This window comes from Acipenser ruthenus, chromosome 21 (assembly GCF_902713425.1).
Source record: "Acipenser ruthenus chromosome 21, fAciRut3.2 maternal haplotype, whole genome shotgun sequence".
NCBI classification, from domain to species: Eukaryota; Metazoa; Chordata; class Actinopteri; order Acipenseriformes; family Acipenseridae; genus Acipenser; species Acipenser ruthenus.
In genome coordinates this window covers 28,863,582-28,889,077 of record NC_081209.1, presented here as the reverse complement: position 1 = coordinate 28,889,077, position 25,496 = coordinate 28,863,582, and the positions used below count along the sequence as shown (strand labels likewise).

At 38.5% G+C, this 25,496-nt stretch overlaps 2 protein-coding genes across 3 annotated transcripts in view; one reads left to right on the top strand and one right to left on the bottom strand.

Annotated features, from left to right (window-relative positions):
- The window catches only part of LOC131699160 (IQ domain-containing protein H-like), a 30,768-nt gene extending 17,235 nt beyond the window's left edge, over positions 1 to 13,533 (bottom strand). The window contains exons 1-12 of the mRNA XM_058995454.1: positions 13,053 to 13,533; positions 11,976 to 12,098; positions 11,441 to 11,538; positions 10,736 to 10,808; positions 9,623 to 9,742; positions 7,022 to 7,139; positions 6,781 to 6,909; positions 5,913 to 6,121; positions 4,559 to 5,098; positions 3,739 to 3,805; positions 2,456 to 2,539; positions 1,069 to 1,244 (exon numbers count right to left, since the gene is read on the bottom strand). Of these exons, the coding sequence (XP_058851437.1) occupies positions 1,069 to 1,244; positions 2,456 to 2,539; positions 3,739 to 3,805; positions 4,559 to 5,098; positions 5,913 to 6,121; positions 6,781 to 6,909; positions 7,022 to 7,139; positions 9,623 to 9,742; positions 10,736 to 10,808; positions 11,441 to 11,538; positions 11,976 to 12,098; positions 13,053 to 13,103 (1,788 nt within the window). The 5' untranslated portion in view covers positions 13,104 to 13,533. The remainder of the gene's footprint in view (positions 1 to 1,068; positions 1,245 to 2,455; positions 2,540 to 3,738; positions 3,806 to 4,558; positions 5,099 to 5,912; positions 6,122 to 6,780; positions 6,910 to 7,021; positions 7,140 to 9,622; positions 9,743 to 10,735; positions 10,809 to 11,440; positions 11,539 to 11,975; positions 12,099 to 13,052) is intronic.
- A 73-nt stretch (positions 13,534 to 13,606) lies between these two features.
- Positions 13,607 to 23,698, top strand: LOC117428485 (alpha- and gamma-adaptin-binding protein p34-like). Of its 2 annotated transcripts, XM_058995458.1 has the most exons (10): positions 13,607 to 13,774; positions 17,690 to 17,880; positions 18,129 to 18,225; positions 18,398 to 18,487; positions 18,988 to 19,071; positions 21,400 to 21,482; positions 21,893 to 21,989; positions 22,399 to 22,503; positions 22,691 to 22,740; positions 23,248 to 23,698. In XM_058995458.1, the coding sequence occupies exons 1-10, from the start codon at positions 13,705 to 13,707 to the stop codon at positions 23,323 to 23,325; spliced, it is 945 nt and encodes a 314-aa protein (XP_058851441.1). In that variant the 5' UTR covers positions 13,607 to 13,704; the 3' UTR covers positions 23,326 to 23,698. The 2 variants fall into 2 exon arrangements, with proteins under 2 accessions (XP_058851441.1, XP_058851442.1); XM_058995459.1 differs by lacking the exons at positions 21,400 to 21,482; positions 21,893 to 21,989.
- The last annotated feature ends 1,798 nt before the right edge of the window (positions 23,699 to 25,496 follow it).

The window sequence follows — 25,496 nt, the reverse complement described above, 5'->3', positions numbered from 1 at the left end:
TTGCCTGTTTACCCCCAAGCTTAATTTTAAATCAACAAAAAAAAAAAATATATTTTTATATACTGCTTTTCAAAATGCAAAGTCATGAAGAGAACAATTAAAAAAAAAGGCTACAATTTACAGTACAGTATACAAAAAAAAAAAGAAAAGCAACTTGGAAAATATTTAAATGCAATTAAAATAAAAAAAAACAAAAAACGATTTGTTTAGTTTAAATAAGCCTTTTAATGTTATCTAAACTCTTCCAAAAATATACACAAGTTTTAAACACCACAAAAAGCTAATGTGATTCCCATCACAATGGACTTGCAGTGGGTAATAATGAGGCTAAGCCTGTTTAGGTTTAATTGTCTTAATCTCTTGCAAATTAACCGAATTGCCATTAGCAGGCACTCTGTGCGGCCATGACCCCAGCGATGGTGGTCGTGAATTACTAGCATAGTACATGTCTTCTCTTTACCATGGTTAACAGCACAGCAAAGGGATATCCTTAAACGAGACTCAACACACAAAGCAGATCAGCTTCTTCTCAAGACAGCGCAGCATCCAAACGCAAGGACTGAGATCACAGTCTACCATGACTGCAGATACTGGGCTGGGAAGTCAACCTTCCAGCAGGTTTGTGGATTCGAGCAACAAACCAGCAAACACACACACTGATTATTTACAAGGCTGGCACCTTTCAGAACAGCACAGAACAGCGCCACAAATAGCAACTTCTCACCTGGACAAACAAGAACAACGGCCTATCTCGCAGCATTTAGAAAGCATAGTGGATTAGCCACCTCAGTCTGCTGTCTGGGGAGGTACAGAAAATTAAGATTGGGCTTTCCCTTCCAAACACTGAAATCCTATTAAAAAAGTTACCACACAAGTTACCACACAAGTAGACCCAGTTTTCAGCTGTGTTTAGTCATAATGCTGATTTAGGTGTTAGCTGCATTAGTCTGCTTGCTTGCTGTTGTCGCTGATAGTTTCAAGTCAGAATTTTTGCTTGAGTGTTTGAAGTGTGTGGAGGAGATCCTTTTACAAATGATGCCTGATTGTTTGTGTCCCCTCGCCCCTCACCTGGAAGCTGTCCATGGCCTCTGGAGTGAGGATTTTGAACCTGTCCTGCATGTCGGCTGCGTCCTCCAGCAGCCCCGAGTCCACCACTTTGTGCAGCCCCAGGAGGCGGGAGTAATACTGCTGCACCTCCACACTCTGCTTCACAGGGCACACGTAGATCACATCCACGCTTGGATCTGAAACAGAGCACAGGGCACTGGAAATGACAGCCTATTGCACAGGACCCTCACTTACCCCTTACTGGCATCGCCAACCATGCAGGATTGCATTTTATTATGGTCCTGCTATCCTTACAGCAGCTTTCAAAAAGTACACATATTATGGTACTGTGTGTCTCTGATACCAAAAACATCAGTCACCTTTATCGCAGTTATTGCTGTGCTTTGTTAATTGGTACTTTTTTAAGTAGGCTAGTTCACTAAAAAGCTACAGCAGAAAGATGTTTCTGTTAGTGTTAGATGTGTAAGGACTGTAACTGTGGTGGTCCCTTATAAACATTTCCCTTAGTAAAAGCCTGGCAAAGTGTAATAAAGCATAGTGAAAGCATGGTAAAAAACAGGGAAGCACTGTTAAGAATAGCGAGGTATGGTAAAGCATATTAATAAACATGGCAAGCCTGGGTAAACCATGGGAAATGCATTGTATAACCATGGGTGTCCGCTACAGTTTAGTCTGGTCTTTTTCTTGAACAAAACGCTAAAATCTGTTTCTTTAGGTCAATGAAACAAGAAAAAATTAGCGTTCAAAATAATCTGTGGACAGCTATCGCACATCATGGAATACATCCTATCAACTTAAAAAAAAATCCTATCAGCCCAAACATATGAAAATATGGCTTTCAGCCTGGAAAACCACACAATATTTGAAGAGGGCTTTTACACTTGCTGCAGTGTGCGTTTCTTCAAGGGGGGATCGGTAGCTATACATGCCAATAGGTAACAGCAACACAAACAAATGGTATTGTTGATATACAATACCTACAGCTCCGAATTAAAAGATATACAGCTGCTATCTGTAATGTTTATTTCATTTTCTGTGGAGTAATACAAAGTACAATTACATTTCTATAAAAAGTGTACAACAACAGACATAAGGTACTCTATCAGAAAAGCTATCAGGATCAATAGGTAATCAATATTCAATCAGGGTGCTTGTCAGTTACTGTAACTTTAATTGGACTGAACGACAATCATATTCAAACAGTGCTTCCCTTCCAAAGAAACACATTTACTTACTTACTGTTACGTGCACAAAATAGTTACTAATTCTAATTGCTAAATTGAATATATATTTTATACCCCCCTTGCTAGTTTTGTATTAGTATTTTACTGCCGGCCTAAGCTTCTTATTTAAGATATTATACAATGTTGATCTCAATGGCACCTACCTTGGATGTCACACAGTCTACCCATTTGAAGATTCTGCTGAATATCAAGATCATTCACACTGAACCGCAGAGGCTGGGAATACCCTGACAGCAAAATACACACACATAAAAAAAAAAATGTGTTGGCTGTTAGTTGTGTATTATTTACACAGGAAGAAAATAAGATCTGATCAATCTAGTGTAATCACGTTCATCAAATATGCAGAATGCCAGAAGGAAAACCATTGACATATGCTAATTGTGTCAGTTAACACAGTCCCTGTGTGGTGTTGTTAAAAGCAGTATAATCATAACACTCAGTTGTCTAACATTGTTTAGTTGCCTGCATTGTAAGCTGAAGAAATAAAACTGGGTTCACAGTTTTAAACATCTACAAATTATTATTCTGAAAATGCATCAATCATAAAAAACAATGTTACTGAGATTCATAAATAACTCTATGATAATAAAAAAAAGAAGCCGTCAAAGTTTAATTAAGTCTATTAGGTCTGAATGCATCAAACAGGAGTGCAGTCTCTATTTGATCATGATAGAAAAAGTCATGTCAGGTTCTGCCCTTTACACTCTGCTATAGTTAAAAAATAATTCTGTGTCATTTCAGAAGCTCGCCATGTTGAGCTGCTACTGCTTACAATTCATAAATGTAATAAAATAATTCAGTTACTGCTAATTAGCATGAACGTGTAAATTATTTAAGCACAAAAAACACCACTATACATTCAACCTCTTAATTATTCCTGTTCACACAGCATTTCCTTTCGCTCAGGCACCCTAAGTGCAAATAAAGCATCCCATCTGCTTGTAATTAGAACTAAATAATATCAGACAATGTAGCTTATCATTTTGACTGCACGTTTGATTAAAACCAGCATACAAACCGCAGCCATATCCCCTGCTTAATGCTGTAACAGCACTACAGATGCCTGAGCCCTGGCGTTCTCAAATCATTAAGGGAGATACAAAACATTATTAGTTTATTTCAAGCTGAAAAAAAAACAAAAACTTTTTAGTTCATTTCATATAAATGAAAGTGAATTACAGCAAATCACCACTGTCTCTGAATAAGCGGGCCCATGTAATGACTTTTATTTGCTTAATCTCTAAATTAAATGGTGTTTCAGGCGAAGGCCCCTCTGTATTATTACTCTCATCATCTAAAGAACATTCTCCTGCCGAGACCAATTTGAATAAGACAAGGGGCCCTTTCTGAACTCAATAAACGTGCTGTAATGTGGTGGGTAATAGAGGTTGCTGATGGATCTGCAAGCAGAGAGGAGAGATACCTAATGATGGGATGTGGATAATAGTCCTCCTGGAAGTCCTGATGTGATTCCAGTTGGCTGCCAGATGCTAGAAATCAAGACAAACATTGATCAGTGACAGGACCGGAGATAGATTCATCAAGTCAACAACAAAAAAAAAATCAGCTTGCCTTTACTTGCTTTAACAGAAGCAAACCAGGCATAAATTATATTAATTAATTTAATTACATACTTAGAACATCTTCCCCAATTAATTCAATTAGACGGCTACATGATGCTACTGGCAGGGGAAGATTAGAGGCTGCTTGCTTAATTAACAGAATATGAATGTTTAAAGCGCAAAAAAAAGAGTGAAAGCAAACATAAATGAAATTGTGAGCACTAATTAAAAGGCTGCCTGCATATATAAAGATGTTACCACCAAATGTTGACAGTGCCTTAGACAAGAGAAAGAGGGAGATTTTTTGAACAAATTGGAAATGCCAGAAGGTATAGAAACAGAGAGAGAGAGAGAGAGAGAGAGAGAGAGAGAGAGAGAGAGAGAGAGAGAGACAAGCAAGCAAGCAGAGAGAGCTCAAAGGTAGGAATGTTTGAAATTGATTTTCTGACAGATCTAGAAAACACTAAATGTTGAGGCCATTCTTTATGGGAAAATCTGTGACAGGCTTCTTCCGCAGCCACAGAGGCTGAATCTCTGATGAGGAATGAAATATGACACTCGGACAAGTGCAGAGATACGGGTAGGCAGAGTGTCTGTGTGTTGGAAACAGCTTTGTGGAAGCACTGAGGCGGAGATGCTTGAGAAGGAAGCGCTGGCGTAGCAGCTGGTGACTATGCACACCTTGGCCCTGCTGCGGAAATTCTCCAGGTGTCTCTGATGCGATCCCTTCAGGGCCTTCTTCATCCGCACCATCTGAGCGTGCAGGAGCCAAGAGATTGCAATCGCACCTGCTGCCCACTTCTGCCGCCGGTACTCGAGGTAGGCCGCTCTTACACGATGCCGCCTCCAGGAGGACTGGATCTTTACTGCAGCCATCCCCACCCCTCCCACCCCCTTGTACCGCTGGCCAGGTCGATGCATGAGCTCCCACACATCTACGTAGTTCTCCAGCACAGACACCAAGTGCTCTGGAGCGGGCGGGATGTCCAGCTCCGAGCCCATGGCCAGCTCTGCCAGCCTCTGGCCATGCACAATCGCCACGGGCACAGCATACTCCTTCAGGAGCTCTGTGAGGCTTTCCAAGAGCGAGAGGATCCCCCCCCAGGACAGGCAGTAATGCTGCTTGAAAGCCAACAAGTCTGGAGCCCTGTAGTCTATCAGACCGTCGCAAAGAGTGAAGCAGTAATCTGGGCCATGAAGGGACGGCGTCACAGACGGGGGCTGTGAAAAGAAAGACAGAAAGCACTCTCGTCTTAGATAACCAGCAATTACTATGTATTTCAGAAGAGCAATAATCCATATGAACTATCAAATCATCATTTACCGCATGACTGTGGAGATTTATTGATTTCATAATGCACACATAAAAAGTCATATAAGCTCTGCACTTAAACAAAATACCATTACTAGGAAAGAAGTACCTTGGGGGTCATTGAAGCTTTTCAGTCTTTTCATAAAGTGTGCATGAATTACTTTGGCAAATGAAAAAAAAAATGTAAAAAGTCTTAACCTGTTCACATCTACTGAACGTATTTGTATAAACACAAATCTCTTCTACTATGCATTTCACTACTACTCTTACAAGGACTAGCGGCTTAGGCCCACATTGGGAAGGGGCAGGGCTTGCATTGAGCACTAACAGTTGCATGGATCAAGGTCACTATTGTAAACTGCAGGACGCCATTGATTTTTAATCAAGCACAATTTAAAAAGCAGCAACAGAAATTCAGATGTTGAGTGACAGAAAGAGATCAGTGCACTTGCCTAAGCACACTGACCTTTAACCTCTGGAGCTCCTTTGTTTTGAGTACCAATGCGTCTCAGACACGTAACTGACCAAGAGCCACTTTCTATGATCTACAGTAATGGTGGAAAGTCACGAGTCAAAAGACTTCAGGAGATTGTAGAAGACAATGATTGATATCAGTCTAGCACTAATAGTAGTTTGAAAAACAAACCCCTAAAGTAGACATTAAGTGCACACTGTGACTGCGTGTCAAACAGTGCTGTACAGTGTGCATGTCTGTATAATTACCTGAGGATTGTACGGTACCATTTCGGTGGTTGGCTGTATTGGGGGTCTCCTGTGTTTACCAGCTGATTTCTTTGAGACGACTGAAGGTGGTGGTGTATGAATTCCTTTTTGAGCGAGTCGTGTAGATATCAGTATAGGATCTATGCTGTTTGGTTCTGCACTAGAGGACAAATACAGATGAACTCCTGCGAAGTTACCAGAAATACCACCTAGAAAAAAAAACATCCCAGAAAAATGTACAAATGACTGAGTAGAAATTGTGCAGTCAGTGTTTTAGATCTATATTCAGGATAATGCTAGGTCCAATTGGCAGTGAAATTGCTCTTGCACAGGACACTGGCTGCCTCAAGGACAGATTTAAATCCAACAACTAGCATTGAAATGAATTGGCACAACATTCTACATGTTCTTAAGTACCTTTGTAGAAATGTACTGTAGTATAAACACAGACAAGTGTAGTAAAAAGTAGTAAAAGCACAGTAAAACAAATCACAGAAAAAATCACTGGAAAAGCATGGGAAAAACCACAGTAGTCCTTGATAGGATGCAAGGCATAAGCATAGCATCCCTTAAAAAAGTTTACCACAGTAAAAGCTAAGCAAAATGTAATAAAGCATAGTGAAAGCATGGTAAAACACAGGTCAGCATTGCAAAGAATAGCAAAGTATGGTAAAGCATGTTAATAAACATGGCAAACCAGGGTAAACTATGGTAAATGCATAGGATAACTACAGAAAAAGCATGGGAACACAGTGCAAAATGACCTTGGTAAACTTGTATAAGGGATGAGCACTGGGAAAGTGGAGCTCCTGTGCTAATGTAGCATGGTCTAGTTCTGTTAGGGTACTCTTGTGTGTTGCTCCCTTACCTGTGGGTGCAGTGGCGTGCTTCTCGTCCCGGCTGTGGAGAGGCATGGTTCGGAGTCTCACTGGAGGAGGCACGATGCTCATATGTGCTGCTGAAGGGACCAGCCCTCGCTCAAGGAGGCTCGCCATACCTACACAAGAATCAAGATATCAACTGAAACCTTCTGTTTCATCAACACCGCTGTTTTCACATTATATAACTTATTCCCAATTGTAAAAATCTGTACATTTTTATCTTCTGACCTTTTTTCCCTTCATTCACAGGCACAGGGGGGACCAGGTAAGGATTGTTGTGAAAAGCTGCAGGCACCACTGAAAGATTACCCACTGTGGGACCGCGGCTGATCTTCTGAAGATGTGCCTAGAGAAATCACAATTTAGCATCAGAAACAACAGACAGCAGTCTGTCTGATAGTGTGCATCGAAATGTAGTTCTGGGTTGTTTTTTTCAAATTAATCCAATTTTCATCCTGTTTCATCATCACCTAACTGATCATATAAATAATAAATTTTTAATGCAAACATGTATTAAAACAATTTATACTGGATTTAGCTGGAATAGCAGTGTAATGCATGACCTTGCTTGATTGTATATTCAGATTTTCTTTTATATATATATATTTTAATTCGTGGAAACTAAATGACTTTAATAAAATACAATTCCATTGCCATATATAATATTATTAAAATGCTGGGCTGCGCTATCCTGAAATAAAAATCACCTCAACCTAATAGCTCGCTAAAGTAGAGAGTGATTAGTTCTGTTTCGCAAAGTAAAATTCATCATCAAACTTTTAAAAGGCGTACGAAGAACCCTGTCCATTAATCAGTACAGTGACAGCTTGTGGATGTCAGTAAATATGGCACTTTTGCAGTTAACAACTAACAGATTTGCAATATTCATAAAAAAAAAAAAAAAAAAACCATGAAATTAAAATGCAGCAGCTAATGACATTGTAAACTGGCCAATAAGATTCATCCCTAAAGCTATCAATCAAAAGTTGGCAGTGTTTTTGTCAGCAGTTGGTGGAGGCTACATTCTGTCCATTCAATCTCACATCTGCAAATGTTTGTAAGAATTCCAGCAATATTCACACACTATTCACACAATAGCGAATAAAAAGAATTTGTCTTTTCTGCATACTAGGCAAATCTTTGCAGTGTACTTTAGTTATTATCTTGCATGTTTTAATAGAAATTAATGTATTTATCAGTGTACAGTAGTCACTTCTCACGCTATGTTGCAATTCTCAAACATCATCTTGTAGAAAAACACAAAGATATTAATCAATGCCAGTAAACAATTTATGCAAACTGAAAAAAAACCTTTGTTAGCTGCTTGTGTACTATTTTGCATCAGTTTTAACATTGCAACACAAAGTGCCAACATGTGAAAAAGCAAACAGGAAACAATGTTGTGCAATTTACAACTAACACAGGAAGGAACAAAGGACAGCATATCTGATACCCTACAGAAAATACTTCAGAATAAAACATGTGTATTCACAGGCAGAATCATATGGTTTGCTGAGTCCAGTCCAGTACATTAGCAAACTACTGTTAAAAATTGCTAACGTCCGTCTGAATTGAATAAGGAACACTGCAATTTGAAACTTGGAAATTGCAAGCGTTGGCTTACTGCAGTTTTTGCTAATATTCCACCACTAGCAGGATGTGCCATAGCAGGTGTGCAAAGAATAAACGCACAACTTTTGCAATCTCACATCTGTTTTTGGAAGGATGATAAAAAAATAAAAAAATCTAAATCCTGCAAAAATGAACAGAAGGAAGTGCAGGAGATGTGCGTTGGCTCAGCCTGAGGTATATTTCACTTGCAGGCAGAGGGCCAGCGTGTGCCAGTTGGGAAAGTGTGGACCCATCTTATTGGAATTCAGGGCCCGCTTCTACTCTTGTCCAGAGACAGCTGTAAACCAGCAGCCCATAGCAGAACAATCAGGTGCTGGGCTTCTTCAAAGAATGCTGATATGTAGCAATGTGTAGCAACTTTGACCGAACAGCCTGCTCGTACTGCACCCCTGCCTAGCAGAATGACAGACACTCGCTTATTCCAGATGACAAGTACTGGATAAAGAGAGAACAAAAAAAAATCTTAAAACAAATGGTGACCTTTCGAAAGATTAATTTGTTTACCAACAAATGTTCTCTCTGTCATCGGAGATTGGTCTGACCTTCACATTCCCATTTCTAGGTTGAGAGGATGCTGACTGTAGTCATCTGTTAACTTAAACTTCAGCTCGGCAATCATTTTCTGCTTTGTTTTTTTTCATGGCAGCGATGGTGTATTAATTTGCTAAGTTTCGGGTAATGGATGAAGGAGGAATCTTGGAACTTGCTGCGGTGCAACGGCAGTCTGTCTCGATTACTGTGATAATCCCTAATCAAATTCTCTATGTAAGACAAGGACGATGGTAAAATGGAAAGAACAAGATGTCAATACACTGCACGTTGAAATAAATATTACAGCAAGCTAGACCCAGGGGATTGTCCCAGCTTGTTTGGCACAGCACAGCCTGTAGAGACTGGACCAATAAACTTTAAGCACGGGAGGATAGCTTGCCACAGATATATCAACAATTGAAATAACAAAATTAAATGGACAGAACTAAAAGATCTATGGGAGAATGATTTGTATGTATTTGTGCTTTTGAGAAATATAAATAGGGGATACTGGTTTTACTCCAACTTTGTAAGGAGCTCTTTGTAGCTCATATGGCTTTTCCAGTGAATACCATTTTAAATGATTTTTAAATAAATATTTCGGCTGCTCATTATCAAGACGTGAATGAACTGCAGTATACACAGAATGACCCCCATGACACTCACTGGCTCTTCTTTTCTCCTGTTTAAACGTGGCATCTGAACCCCATATTTCTCATTCAGAAGAGCTCTGTTGCTTGGGTTTGAAGCATCATACATTATCTTCATGTTTGTTGAATGCTTGTGCTGTGATAACAGAAATCAGTGCTATATGAATCTGTTCAGCAGTGTCATTAATGATACAAACCTTTAACTTTTACATGTAACAAACATAAAAAAATATACATACTATTATATTACAGATCACCATCATTTTGTCTTTTTTGCTTTGTAATACAAACACTTGTACAAAAGTGTACTTCAAGATACTTTAAAGGAAACCGCAGCAAAAGGAGAAATTGTTTAAAAAATGTCAGTTCATAAACAGAAAATGAATTCTAATCTCATTAAAGACAAATCCATAAACACAGCAAAATCTGTACAAAATTACTGAAGAAGCAGTTGAATGTAATGACTTCTTTTGATTGTACAGTAATTAGAAAAAAAATGATATGGTAAGCCTGAATCTCGATTATACTTTGGCCTAGAAGAACAAAAAACGTATTATAAAAGACAATTACTGTATTAGCTACCTGGCTGCACAGAGGCTTAACGTGGTTCAGTGGCTGCATCATGACTAATTTTAGTTTTTATTATTAACAGATGATATGTTATGCTTTAGTGTGTGATTGGGGCTGGGTGGGGGTGTATAATTTCTTTTTATTACTGATGGGACAGTTCTGAGTACATTATTATTATAATCTATAAAAAGCTATAACATCAAGTGATGTATTCTATGAGAAATGTGAGGCAGTCCTGTTACATTTGTTCAGTTGTTATTCATAATTTAATCCAGTTAAACCACGCATGCTCTGTTTGTTGCATGAAGTTATAATTTACTATTAAAAAAAGCAACAATCCTATGAAAATACTTTACTGTACTTATCATTGTATTTTTGTTTTTTACCTTTGGACTGCCAGTAAACATATTAGCTTTTTTAGAAAATATAAATTACATCTCCAAGCTACTAAGATTTTTAAGTAAATGTTTGACCCTGTTGTTTTCCCCCACTGTTCATAAACTGCACAAGGTTTACACATACAAGTTTAATACAAGAATATCTCTTGAGAGTTACACACCTGTTCCCCAGGTGAGAGGTGGGCAGCAGCAGCCAACGGCCATCGATCACGCACAGCTTCAGACTTAGGCTTCCTAACAAATCAGAAAAATATCATGTTTAATATTACAAATACAGTCAAACACATTTAATACCACGCCAACTAATGTCACCTATTATCCCCACATTAAAATGCCCCGACCAGAATGACCAGCTCCTGACAATATCATTTTGGTTTTTATAATACTCTGGTTAATATCAATAACATGTACATGCCATACAACTGATTTCCAAATCCAATTAATATCCTTACAAGACTGTACAGTTTACATCTTTTTAAAGATGTTGTGCAGTATTGAAATGTTCTTACATATGCAGTAAAGAAACACAATACAGCATGCAGTACAGTAACCAATGCTTATTGCATAGTCTTGTATGCAGCTTTCACAAAACAGGCACGTTGCATCTATGTTCTTTTGGTTTTGAACTGGATTAAATTACACCTATTGTCACCATTTTTGTTTATTCTCTTTCCAGTAGATTTCAGCATACTGTACATGGTTTGACTTTTCATTCCCATTTGTAACAGTATTTTATTTAAGCTATTGAATTCTAATTTACAGAATATTAACAGTTTAAAAGCACACAGTACATTTCGTCCAAAAACAAAATCAGTGAATGCATGCAGTCTGAAGAATGTTAGGAGTGCTGTCTCAGTACAACTTACCATTTTCCAGGCTGATCAGTGCGCCCAGCATTTTCACCAATAGACGGAAGTGTCAGAATCTGATTGTTAACTGTATTTAAATATTCTTCTGCATGTTTCTGCCAAAAAACACGTTGGTAAAGAAGAATTTACTTCATGCATTTGAGGAACACAGTAACCTTTATCTTTAAATATCATTCTAAAGTCATATAAGTTCCAAATAAAATAAAAATACAAAAATCTGTCAATGGATAGTTGCTATTATCAAATGCTATTTTTAATTGTTTTACTATACTGTACATATCAATATACCTATTTCTTTTAGAATGTGCATGATACAACATCTGTTATAGCATTTTGTTTAAAAATATTAAAATGAATTGTTTGACCAATGTCTGGATTAAATCAAAATGATGGTGGTGCCATATCCATTATAAAAGACTACATAATGGCATGGATGTATAAATCATTAGCTGAACTTGTCTATTCAGCCACACATATTTTCCCAAATAAATGATTTGAAAATGAAAAGACATATATTGCATAAAGTACAAACCCTTAAGCCATTTTCAGTTCTCTGGATTGCTGTCTCAAGAGCCTGGATATCAATAACCTCTCCACTGCGCTGGATTGTGATGCGACTGATATTTTCCTTTAAATGGCACAGATCTTCTTGAACCTACAGTAAACGCGTTAAAATAAACAAGCAAACTTTAGTACTGTATGAGTATCAGAAGGGGTAAGCTGATATTCGACTGCCTGCACTTACTGGTGAATAAAAAAAACATGCGCACAAATTTTTAAAAAAAAAATGTTCTACTGATAATGATTTCTACTTTTTAGAAAACATGTTGAAACACAAGTGTAGGCTGCAGCACTAGGGTTACCAGACCTCCCGGGAAGACTGGGGCTGTCCTAGGTTTCAGCCTGGATTTTTAGTCTTGGTCAGAAACAATACCATTGCTAAATCATTCCGTTGTTGCTATTTTGTATTCAATTTTTTTAATAAGTACTGTGGCAATGTGCTCAGCAAGTTGACAGCACGGTAATTTATTATTTAAAAAGCGTATGGATTACTTGTTTAATAATTCTGATTATGTGTTTAATAATTCATATTCTGTTTAACTTCCTGGACCACAGCTAGTTTTATATTTATTTTATTTTCCAATGTATCTAAGTGCCACCAGTCAAGTTAACATTTTATGTTGTGATTTGATTAATGATTTATAAATAAGTATATCATAACACAATCATAAGATATATACCCAATGTTTAATTTTTAAATTCTGATCGTGTTATTAATTACATACTTATTTTAATTGCTTCAGTTGCTACAGCTTCAATGAACAGAAGAAAATAAAAGTCCCAGCTTTTCACTCTGGAAACCTGGCGGTAACCCTGTTTCGCAAGCAGGCCCACTTGTCTTACAGAACTTACTGTACATTTGATGGGTTCTAGGGATCAATCTACTGTAATTATGAAACGAAATGCATTCACATGAACTGTCACCGGGTCTTCCCTGAGTGCGATACAATGACGATGTGCATGCCATGCAAATAAAGAGTCAGTGAAAAGTTATAAAGCACCGATTTTATTAATAGTAAAAACAACAATCATTTTCTTTAGCTTTTACCTTGATTATTATGTTCCCTAAATCGTCCTTTTTCCTTATTATATCAGCCATTCTTGCAGTCCGTATTCCTGTTTTAAATACAATCCATAATGTTAACTATTCATGCCCTGTCTGTCAATGGTCCTGAGAGCCATGTTGTCACTTTGCAATAAGACACACACGAAGGTCTCCACAGCAACAAAGCACACGTGACCATCCCTATAGCAACCAGACGCCGAATCTTCCATTTTTCACTTACCGGGGTCACGTAGTATTTAATAATTTTAAATGTCCAGATTTAAAACATATAAATCAATCTGCACGGTTAGAGTCGACATTTACGTCATTTAAAAATAACAAACATTGATTTTTATTTTTTGCGTATAACTTATGTGCATTGGTTTGAGATTTAAAGGTGTTTATTTAGATCGTTGGTTATTGTCAATCTATAAACAAATATATTCCGTACAAACCGCCTAATATTCAACTAACTTACTCTTGGTAACGCTGTTGTTATGTAAGATAACTCCTCCTCCCTGTGGCTGGGAATGGGTTAGTCTTCAGTTGTTGTCGGAAGTGACGCTCTGCTTCCCCGCCGGGTCAGAGTGGAGTGGTTCTGTTTTAGGGAATCAGCTGTTTGTGTGTGGACGGAATATCAATCTGACAGGAAGAAATGGCTTCAGCTCCTTGCGCGCTTATTACGAGCTGCGATCCGGGCTTTGTGGAGGAGGAACTCGTTAAGCGTGAGTACCGAGCTCTCTGAGGAACGTGTCAGATAAACAAGACGTGTTAATGTTCTGTTTACACGGGCCCCCCTACCTGCTGCAGAGACCACAGAGCCTGTACTACAATACACAGTCACTGTGCTCGCTTCCCCGGACCAGGCTTGCAGTTCCTCAATACAGTTATTTATTTGATGTAATATTAATAAGTCAATGTTCTGTTAAAGAAAATACTTCCTTTTTTCTGTTCATGTAGAATTGAACCCCTGCCGACGTAGCATATGAAGTAATATAGGAAACGAGGCCTTGTCATCGCTGGTAAAATGTACCAACACCGACTGGATCATTAAGATTTTTTTATAATCTCTTTATTTTGTTGGTATGTTCACTATCATTATGCATTTAAAACAGCAGGACAAATGCCATTAAGTTTAGTCAAACAAGGGAAGGTGGGATCGCCTCATTGAATGCATGGGGGCAAAATGTATGAGCTTATTCCCAATAGAGTGCATTCAATGTGTGTTCAGATTATCTGAGTATAACGGAATAGGGAAATGCATAAGGGTGTAGTGCTGTTAATACGATGGTGGTCCATTCCTTGGTCTATCCCCTCCCCTAAAAGACTCATATGTGACTATAGAGAGTCAAATGACTAGTTTGGTTGTATTGATCATCTGTTACATTGATTCGGTTTAGGTGTTATTGATGCGTGTTCACGTGTAATATTTAGATTTTTCATTGAAACAGTGATCTTACTGTTTCAGTAAGATATACACAGTTCAGGGCTAGAGGCAGATTTGAAAATAATTAATATCAGGGATGGAAATAGGACTCCCGTTGCATTGCAGTTTGATCTATTTCTGGTTTTTCTATGCATTTAATAAGACACATCTGAGCTTGTTACTTCTACAATGTGGCTAATCAAGCTCGTAGTAAAATCTGGAATGGGCAAAACTGCTCTGCAATAGGAGTCGTTTTTCCATTCTTGAATGACTTGAAATAACCTTTCATTTGTTCTGAACGCGTACTCCTATTATTATTATTATTATTATTATTATTATTATTATTATTATTATTATTATTATTATTATTATTATTTATTTCTTAGCAGACGCCCTTATCCAGGGCGACTTACAATTGTTACAAGATACCACATTATTTTTACATACAATTACCCATTTATACAGTTGGGTTTTTACTGGAGCAATCTAGGTAAAGTTCCTTGCTCAAGGGTACAGCAGCAGTGTCCCCCACCTGGGATTGAACCCACGACCCTACGGTCAAGAGTCCAGAGCACCACTACTCCACACTGCTGTCCTTTACATGAAATTCTTTCAGATTTTGTCAGTGTTTGCCTGCTTTAATTATACCTCAGTTCCACCAGGTGGCTGTCAAGGTCTTGAAATCATCAGTTGCTTGAATCAAGAAATAATTTAAGAGGCAGGAAAGTCAAAGGCAGGATAGGATAGTTATCTGCTTTTCAGTCACAGAACTGTATTAATAAGTGCATCAGTTTCCATAATGCTGTAGAATTTAAAAAAAAAATACTGTTTGTGCCTGATGCTGAGCAACTATTAATGTAGCTGCATTTCCTATCACCCCATTGAAATGTCACAGCCAGATTATAATGGGAGTACATGGGAACAGGCTCCTGGTCATATCATTCTGGTTATAACCACACTCCGGTTAGCATCAGTCATCAGTCACGACCCAAAAGATTAACATGGGGAAGGTTTACATGTGCGTAAGTTACTGTACAGTATTGAAGTGTAATGTAAAGCATTGCAGTGGAATGTAGAACACAGAACAGCTCAGCATCTCTGTTAAAAGATTACAGTAGGATGTTCTAAAGAAATTCCATTCCTGTGCACTGTGTCAATGCAGTGCATAGTATCATGTTTCAAGTTCCACATCAAAGCGGTGATATTAAAGGGGTCAATGAACTGTTTCTAAAATCTCTATGTACAATATCAATTGGGGTTATAGGGTCACTTTGCACAGTAAATATATTTTAATCGAGAACCAATTTATTTGAAGTTACATAGTGTTCTGTTCTCAATTTCAGGAATGCGTTATTTCTAGGCAGGGATGAAAGCAAACCAAGGATGAAGACTGCAGCCCTCCTACACTTTATTATGTACTGCATTCGCTCTAAGTGAATGCGTCAGCTCAACCGTTTGAACCCTGTGGATTTCAAGCTGCTGACCTTTCCAGAGTTTATTAAAAAAAACAGGACCGAGGGATGTAATTATTCACTCTTAACGAGATGAATTTGCTGGCAAAAAAAAACGATTTCAAGGAGGGTTTTGCTTTTTTACATTGTGTGCTTAATCACAGTGTCTAATTAACCAGTAAGAGTAACTGCAAAATATACACCCTGTCGCAGGTACCCTAGTGGACTTGGCAGTACCTTTAGTTTTGAACACCTGAGTTAATTCTTACTAATAACCAGATTTCAGTGTCTGGTTGTTAAACAAAAAAAAGGGTTGTCCATGACTTTACAATGAAGACAACCTGAAAAGGTTGGCCCCACAGTGACCTGTCATTTAATACAAATTTATAAACAGACCAAAAAAAAAAAAAAACTAGCAGTGATCTACATGTATCAGATGTTAATTGTTCATTCAATTGACAACGTAATGCTAGTTTATACAGTTGCTTGAGTCCTGTTACCGTATATTGAAAGATAAACGTATCCTCTACTGTTACCTTCTAAATGACTCAGAATGGTTGCTGTTGTTTGTTTTCCCTCCAGATCATTCTTTTGATAATGGGTTTTAAAGAAATACCGCATCCCCCAGTAATGTCACACAGCCAAACCATAGCGGCTGACAAAGGCAGGGAGGGTGACATCATCACTGGTCTCTGTGACACTCGGCGCTCCCTCTTTCCTCTCTGCCTCTGAACCAGAGCCCTTTTACTTCGCTGTGGTCTTTGAAGTCGGTGTAAATGTGAAGTGAATATGCGTCAGCAGGAGGTTCTCTGTTTGTGTGTCAACGCAACCTCCCCAAAACCAGAGTCAGAAATAGAATGTATGCTTTCAAAAACACAGCTTCACAGCTTTGGAGGCAGTGGGTTTTTCCTTTGGCTTAAGAGTTATGATGCTTCATTACATAGTCTGATTAAAAACAAAGAATAGACTCAATATTACAAAAGTTGTGCACTCCTCTCTGATGTCCATGGCTGTGATACAAATCCACATGTTCTCATTTCTGTTAGTGTAACACTTTTTTTTGTCCTGAAATGAAGAAGATTCATTATCAATTGAGTTGTTGGCAGAAACATGTCCGATTTCAATTAGACCCCATTAAAACAGGGTGGATCTACGTGTTGGGGGTTTCCTGTAGGAATGATGTTTAAAGTGGAATATTTATTATATGACAGTTCCAAGGGGAAACATTTGCTATATGCAGTAAAAGTCAAGTAGACAAATGTTCCAGCTAATGCCTTCATCATTGTTGGAGAGACGGGTTTGAAAACATGACAAATGTGGCTTAGCAATACTTTCCAAACTTTTACTGCTCAGTGCTAAAATAAGAATTTTTTTAAGGGAACTCTGGTAACAAAATTTGCGAGATGCACCACCGATGGATGCACTGAGTAACCTGGTTCGGAGGTCAAAACTGTCAAAAACATTAAGGAATCCACTGAAGTCATCTTCCTGCATTTTGTCAACATTTCCAAACACGGAAACACTGAAACAGTTTCACCCGAAGTTCTGTCCACCAGAAAACAAGCATTTTAAATTTGACATTCATCATGAAGTTAATCTTAATTGTCTTTCTTAATGTCCAAACTACAGAGCTCAAACCATCGACAACCCTTCTCTTCTAGCGTTCTGCACAACACAGTATGATGCGTCTCTATTTGTTTGACCCTTTTTTTTTTCTTGCCTTTGTTTATGCAGTTTAAAATGTTGCTTTTTTTGTTCGCCAGAAATCTTTGCTGGTGATGGTCTTTTAGGACCCTCCTCCCAGACTGGAGAAGTCAGATGGTACCCCTGGACGATAAACAACAAATATTACACGGCAGACATCTGCCTGTGCGCCGTACCGAACAGATTCCTCGTCACGTCTGAGATCGCTGAGGGCGTGCAGGCTTTCATTGTGTATTTCGACAGCAATACAGTGAGGAAACCTTCTTTACTTCCTAATGCTTCATTCCTCTGTACAGTAATACACACTGTCTGCTTTGGGTTGAGGAGATTGCTCGTATGCTCAGCATTTGTATTCATATATACATTTTGTTCTTTGATGCTGAGTGATGCAGATGAGGCTTGATTGCTGAAACAGTCGCTTCTCGTTCCCAGCATTATGTAATTATGTAATACGATGGTAACGCTTTTGTAATATCTCTGTGCACTTTGTGATTTCAGAAATCTGGCCTGGACAATGTGTCTTTATGGCTTCCCCTGGCAGAAGACTGGTCCCCCGAGGTGCTGATCCTGGTCTGTGATCGCGTGTCAGAGAATGGTGAGATCTAGACACAGGTCAGACATACGTGGTCACAGATTCATAGAGTTTTCCACCACTGAGGTCCGATTGAACAGCGCGTGGCCATTTTAATACGAACAGTTAGGGATATAAAAGGTCGTCACTTCCACGTTCCTCAAAGGGACTGAGCCTTGCAGCTTGTCTTCCCCAGGTGTGAACAGACAGACAGCCCAGGAGTGGTGTATCGCACATGGCTTTGAACTGGTGGAGCTCGACCCAGAAGAGGTCCCCGATGAAGACGGTATTTCATTACATTTTTATTACAGCTAACAGAAGTGTACTGTCTGTGTGTGTTTAAATAGTGTTACATAATATCTGCTTTTCAGTTATAGTTGGAGTTACAACTTCATTCATAACAACGAAGCTTGTTTTCCTAGTCCTAACCTCATCGTTTTAGTGTTTATAATCATTCTGAATAGTCCCCATTTCTATTGCTCTAATAAAATTTGTATCACTTTTCTCTATTGCTTAGTCTAACTTTTCTCTATTGCTTAGTCTAATTGGCCGATATTTTGCTTGCTGGCCTTGTGTTGTTTTGCCTATTTTCTTTGCTTCCTGGTTGTGAGAAGTCATGTGATAGTGTGACCTTTCAACTCTTAACTCCACCCACTTCTATACCATACCTGGAAACGGAAAGGATTCAGGATAAAAGAAGGGTTCACAAAGGTCTATCTAGGGACCTTGACCTGTTGGCTTAGTTCTGAATGCAGTATTGATTCATTCTTTTCTGAATTTCAACAGATGACTTTCCAGAGTCCACAGGGATAAAGAGGATCGTTCAAGCCCTGAACGCAAACGTGTGGTCCAACATGGAGATGAAAGACGGTATGTTCACAGACTAACAGTTATTCCAGGTATTGCAGGCAGAAAATTGAATGTTTGGGGTAGAAAAGAAACAGGCAAGATATATGATCATTTATCAGTCGTTTTGATTTCGCTTTTAAGTATTTTTTTCTTTTTTAATAACCGTTTCCATATGTTAAATGTATGTTGTAATCTGTTCCCCTGAAACTATTATTCCAGAGAAAAATGAGATGGAATTGACTAATATAATGACTTAAGAAAAAGTCTGCTCCAACTATTATTTTAAAAGCATGCCTTTGGGTCAGGGTTAAGAGCACTCTGCTGAGATGTATTATTTAATCCCATTGTGTTAAAGTCAGTAGTTGCTATTTCTACTTTGCTATACTCGATGAACCTTAAAACGTTTGTAATATTTCACCTTCAGCCTGGCACATGTTAAATGATTTCTAGTGAGACGTAGCCTTTATAAATAACAATGAGTAAGCCATCTGATACAGAGACTCTTTCCGTCAGACATCTTGATGAGTTAAAAGAATAAATGAAATAATAAATGAAGGGGTTTCTTTTGGATATTTAGTTAACTGTTTAACTGCAACCAGAGAGCGCATTCTTTAGAAATGCCAGCTGTTCCCAGTTACTTAACAGCAAAGCACCATTTGAGACATCAACAAGACCAGATCGCAGGTTCAGTGGTTATTCTTCGTGGCACGGTTGCTAAGCTTACTGTTCTGTACAAGTTGTTTTAATAGCTGTTCGGTTTCAAGTACCCATTTCCATCCAGTACAAAAAAAAACAAACACATACAAGCTATGCAGATTATGCAATTTAGCGATATTCACAGGGAAAGTAATTTACAGCACGTACTGGTGGTAATCCCTGGCACATGCTGTACTTCCAATAGTCTCTAGTTGGTCTTCTCTGAAGTGTCAATGGAAATGTGAGCTTGAAGCCGATGTGCAGTAAAAGCAAGAGTAGCAGTGTAGCGGTATGCTTTGTAAGCTGTATTTCTGGAACGCGCCTAGATGAATGTAGATCACCTCAGATGAATGTGAACGCGGTGCTAGAGATTAAATACATTAAATGAATATGTTTCAGACAGTTTAAAAAAAACTAAAACGTTTTGAATTCATGCATAAAACTGGTCTTTTCAACTGATCTAAACAATGGTGGAAATGGTTCAAATTGAACCCATCATTTCTGTTTTTCCATTTTTGTAAATGGTTTGTGGACTGTACCACAACTGTGCACCACAAAAGTCCTATGGTACACCATTTGTCACTCAGGGGGAACTGACAGTAAAGCGCATTTCCTTCACTTGTGCCCTGGCTTTTTGCTGAAGTGAAGGGTGGTAAACGCTTCTAAAAGTAAAAACCTTGTCAATGAAACTAGGAGCCGTCTAAGCTTACATAGGAATGAGTGTGCCAGCCCTTTGGAAGAGAGAGTGCTCTGAGCAGCGTGCTTCATTTCCTGTTTTCATCCCTGGTGTAAACACAGAGGTAGCAGGGGCCCAATGTACAGTATGCGTGGATCAGGAAATAACTCTTACTGGTCCCGAGCAGAACTTTATAACCTTGCATGTAACGATCAAATGAGCCTGTTCTTGTCTCAGCGATTTTCTTTCAAGAACTGTAACAGAAATGCAGAAATGACAGTTGGGTTAGGCGGACAACATTAAAATACAGAACAGAAACTTCTCATCACAACTTCCTGTGCTTAATCGAATACGAATCTCTAACTGTTAAACTGAATTGTTATTCTAGGCCAGAGCATGGCAATTCACAGATAAGTATGGTAAAGCAGGAATTTAAAAAAAAAAAAAAAAAAAAAAAAAAAACATGACATGAGCACTTTATAAAACTTGTATAACTGTGCATAAATACTTCATAATCGCTTTAAAAACCGAACACATGTACATTACTGGAATTTTAAAATCTCCTCTGTGACTCATAGCTATTAACACCTTGACTTTCATTCTTGAGATTAAAAAAATAATAATGACATTTTTTGCACCGTTGTAGTAACAAATGCAGAGATGCTTAAATGCATGTTCCTGCATGACAGCTTTCACTGTGAACGATTCTACATGTACTGTAGTTCTGGTGCTAGTTAGCCTTCAAGAAAGGGTTATGAATACTACGTAGTGTGAGATTCAAAGAACTGCAAAGTTTTAGAACGGAATGTATACGGGTGGAATTATGTGAAGTCTGTTTGTTCTGAATGAATTGTTTCTGTATTGTAATGGAATGGATACTTGGCTGTGTTGTTTTCATAATGGCTGTTTGGCTGCTTTGCTTTCAGCGGTTGTTGTCTGAATGGTGTTCTCTCTCAACACTGATGAATCTCTTTCAGAAAGAAACCAGGGCTTCGGCCTCATGAGCAGCCTGGTGGGTTCACGTCAAAGCAGTGGAGCTGCGCACAGCCACGAGCCACATGTTGGTGATATATTCCCTCTCATACATTCATACAGTCATTAGGAACTGACCCTATATACCTCAATGGACAGCGGTCCAAAAATCAACATGCAGCTAGTCACTATTCAGACACGACAGAAAATGACATTACGTCTTGATAGGTTTTTATCCTGGTAAAACATTTGCATGAATGAATGAATGAATACATAAATAAATAACAATCTGACAGCACTATTTGACTGTACCTTGAGAACCACATTGAGAGATAAAAAAGCCTATTAAATGTAAGGCCATTATTAATGACTTTGTTTAAATGAACTACGTCTTGATTTTTAACATTGACCCCACGTTGCAACAGAACAGTCAGCTCTAAATACTGCAGTCTGTTAAAGCACAGCAGTCCATGCTCATCCATGTGCTGTGTCTTGCAGTCACACAGGTCTGCAGATGGTGGCTCTGAAACTAGTTCAGAGGACAGCAGGAGAAATGCTGCTCCAGACCCTGACACTCAGATCGACACGCTTGTAGGTACGGAAGCACCATGTTATTTCATTAACCCATCAATTAGGAGTTTTTGATGTTTCCATATATATCTGGGGATATATGAACATGCTTGTCCAATGTTACATCCATGGTTTGTTATTATTAACACACGACTGTACATTACTTCTTTGGGTCCTACAGGTGTAATTTGTATTTTCTTCCAGTCTAGCCCAAGCACTTTGAAATGTTTGTAATCCACTATAAAAATCTAAGTGAGGTGGGGCAGACCCCATTAACATTGCCCAAATACATTAAAATAGTTTCAGGTAATTAGACTGTTAAGGTTATTAAGTTGGTGGACAAAATACTGTACATCCCTATAAACAGTTCCTGTGAATACTGCAGAGTTGCACAGGACAAGGAGGGATTGAAATGACCCTTGCTCATCTCTCAGATCCCATGCTGGATATGGATATCCAGGAACTGGCCAGTCTAACCACAGGGGATGCAGACGTGGAGAACTTTGAAAGATTGTTTTCTAAGTTAAAAGAAATGAAAGGTAAGCTGTTTATCTTTCCTCATTTATATTTAAATGCATGGACATTTAAAAGAAATCTGCAATGCAATAAGTGTTCTGCTCACGTGTGTATTATATTGGTGGTTAATATCTTTAAAGTTACAGTATTCACAGTGCAGGAAGACTGAGTCACATGGTGCAGTTTTACAACACTTTTTGTTTTTCATAGATAAGGCAGTAACACTACCTCATGATCAAAGAAAGCTGCATGCTGAAAAGGTAGGAGCCTGCATCTGTATAGCAGTTCATTCGTCATCATTGTATGACTGTGAGAAAGCCTTTTATATATTGTATTTCATTGATAAGCATGTTTCTTTTTACTATACCTCATTCCAGAGAATACATATTAATATTACAATTCCACACCTCGCTGTGGTTTACAGACCTTGTGTGTCATCAATAAACAAAGAAATCAGAATCTCTTTATATTATTATTTGTTTATTTAGCAGACACCTTTATCCAAGGCGACTTACAGAGACTAGGGTGTGTGAACTATGCATCAGCTGCAGAGTCACTTACAACTACGTCTCACCCGAAAGAGGTTAAGTGACTTGATCTGGGTCACACAATGAGTCAGTGAGTGAGCCTGGATTTGAACCGGGGACCTCCTGGTTATAAGCCTTTTTCTTTAACCACAGGACCACACAGCCTTCTCCTCATATTGCTAAACCATGAGTGTAAACATCATCTATGTGTTAGTAAGATCACTCTGTTCCCTTCCACAGGTAGCCAAGGCATTCTGGATGGCGATTGGTGGAGACGAGGATGAAATTCAAGGGCTGTCATCAGAAGACGACAATTAAAAAGCTGCTGTGAGATTTTCAAACTGAGATTTCATTGTGGAACATCTCCAACTCCAGCACCTATTTACCACCATAAACGCCCTGATCTAAAAGTAAAGAACAAGAACAACAGTTTCATTTTAGTGTCTGACAGTATAGAGTTAATGCTCACCTGGATCAACTAACTGTGTCAAAGCAAACCAGTACCAAAGTGTTCCTGTCAAGGACACATGCCTCCCGCCTCCCGCCAACCACCTGTCAAGTCTTACCAAACTCAAAACTGGAACCGTGTTGCTCACCTGGCCCCTCTTCTCAATCATTCCTGTGTTTAAATGTTGTTTTTTAAAATGTAGAAATAGATGAATAAACATGTAAAACCAGTGTAAAGAAATCATTGGATTATTTGTGGGGCTGGAGAATGAAACAAAATAAATTAAGCATTTACACAGACCAAAGAAGAGGGAATCCTTCATGACACAAATGGTGGAGGAGAAGTTTGATTCTAACTGCTGTAGGAAGTTTCATCAAGAACGACTGACCTCCAGGGAATTAAGTAACAAAACACATTGAAGATGAACAAAAATCAGATTTGTTAATATGATGAAATGTAGATCATAAAACACGACTGCAGTGAATGGTTTTGGTGTTCCTGTGAAATAAATGTTGCTGTTTGTTTGCCTGCTGTGTGTGGCTCAGCAGTTGCAGCTGAGGGCAGGAGAAAGCGAAACTGCATGGGGATTGGATAACAGTCAACCAATGAGATTTAAACAAAAATGTTTTAGCTGCATGGTTATTGGTTGAAACCACCTGTCCTGTTTGCTTGTGTGTACACAATGCTATGACTTACTTTTTTATTTGAGTGCCCCGGCCTCTTTCTGCTTGTATTGAGATAATCAGGCAAGAACAGAGGAAGAATCGTTCACATTTTTGTACGCTACCTGATCTTCAATGCATTGTATCCTGAGGACTGCCGTATAAAAGAAGAGAGAACTCACCAATATACAGCAGAAGAAAACTTTCTGCGTGGTCTATAAGGGTGGAGTAAAACATTCACAACTAAAACCGGGTTTCTTGGAATTTGTTACGTTAATGTCTTGGTGAAAAGTTTCAGTTGCTTTCTGGAACCCATCGCCTTATAACAACCTATTGTAGGAAGCATGACTTTGTGAAAATATGAAGGTTACCTTTTTATTGTTGATTTAGAAAATGGATTGATTGATTGTGAACTTTGCTGTCTTTACCTGTGCAGTTCATTACCCCAGGAGATGATGTCTATCTCATTGCTGGGTTTTGTTTTCCTGGTAAAGAATTTAAAAGAAATGGATCTGACAGTTGCTGCCCAGGTATACTGCATATGATATGATATGTAAATCTACCGTACAGCGAGTCATGACTAGAAACACTTTGCATTGTGATTAGACTAGAATATTGAAATGAAACATGTGTAACTAAATTGACCCCACAATGTTGTCTCATTAAAAGGATTGCTTACCCTTTGCTGGAAAACAACAATGGCTTTTTAATTATTATTATGATTTTTTTAACGTTAGGACTGTAGCTTTACATAAACCAAGATCAGTTTGTGATTTCATTAAATACCTTGTAAGAGAGACACTGCTGCTTGAATGCCTGTCAAAGCTGTTTACCAATTATATAAAAAATATTATTCTAGAACATTACTTTAACAAACTCGTATCGTAACACAAACCAAAAAGTTGTGAATAGGATAATTCTATACGCATTCGCTGTGGGGTGGTGAATCCCCCCCCCCCCTGTAAGCGAACACACAAAGGCACCCTTTATATCAGAACAACAAGCCGCTACAAAGAGATGATCGCAAACTGGATGTGCCGAGAGGTTTTATATTAATGGTATCCTAGCAACACAGAAAATACTTGAGTGTAAACACTTCATTAGATTGCGGAGGCCTGTAACTATGTGACTGATGCAGTCTGCCTAGGAGAAGACATTGAATTCTAGACGAGTTTAACTGATACAGACGCAAGAGCAAACACAACTCTACTAGCATGGATTTCACATGTGACTCATGTCCCTTTCTAAACGGCTGTAGTGAAGGAATGACTCCCATTGTGGTTGGAGAGATGACACGTTTCAATTCCTTTGCCTGGTTTCTGAACCCGCTTCATAGTGCAGACTCAGCTGAAAAAATGTATTTCTTTTGTAACTGTACC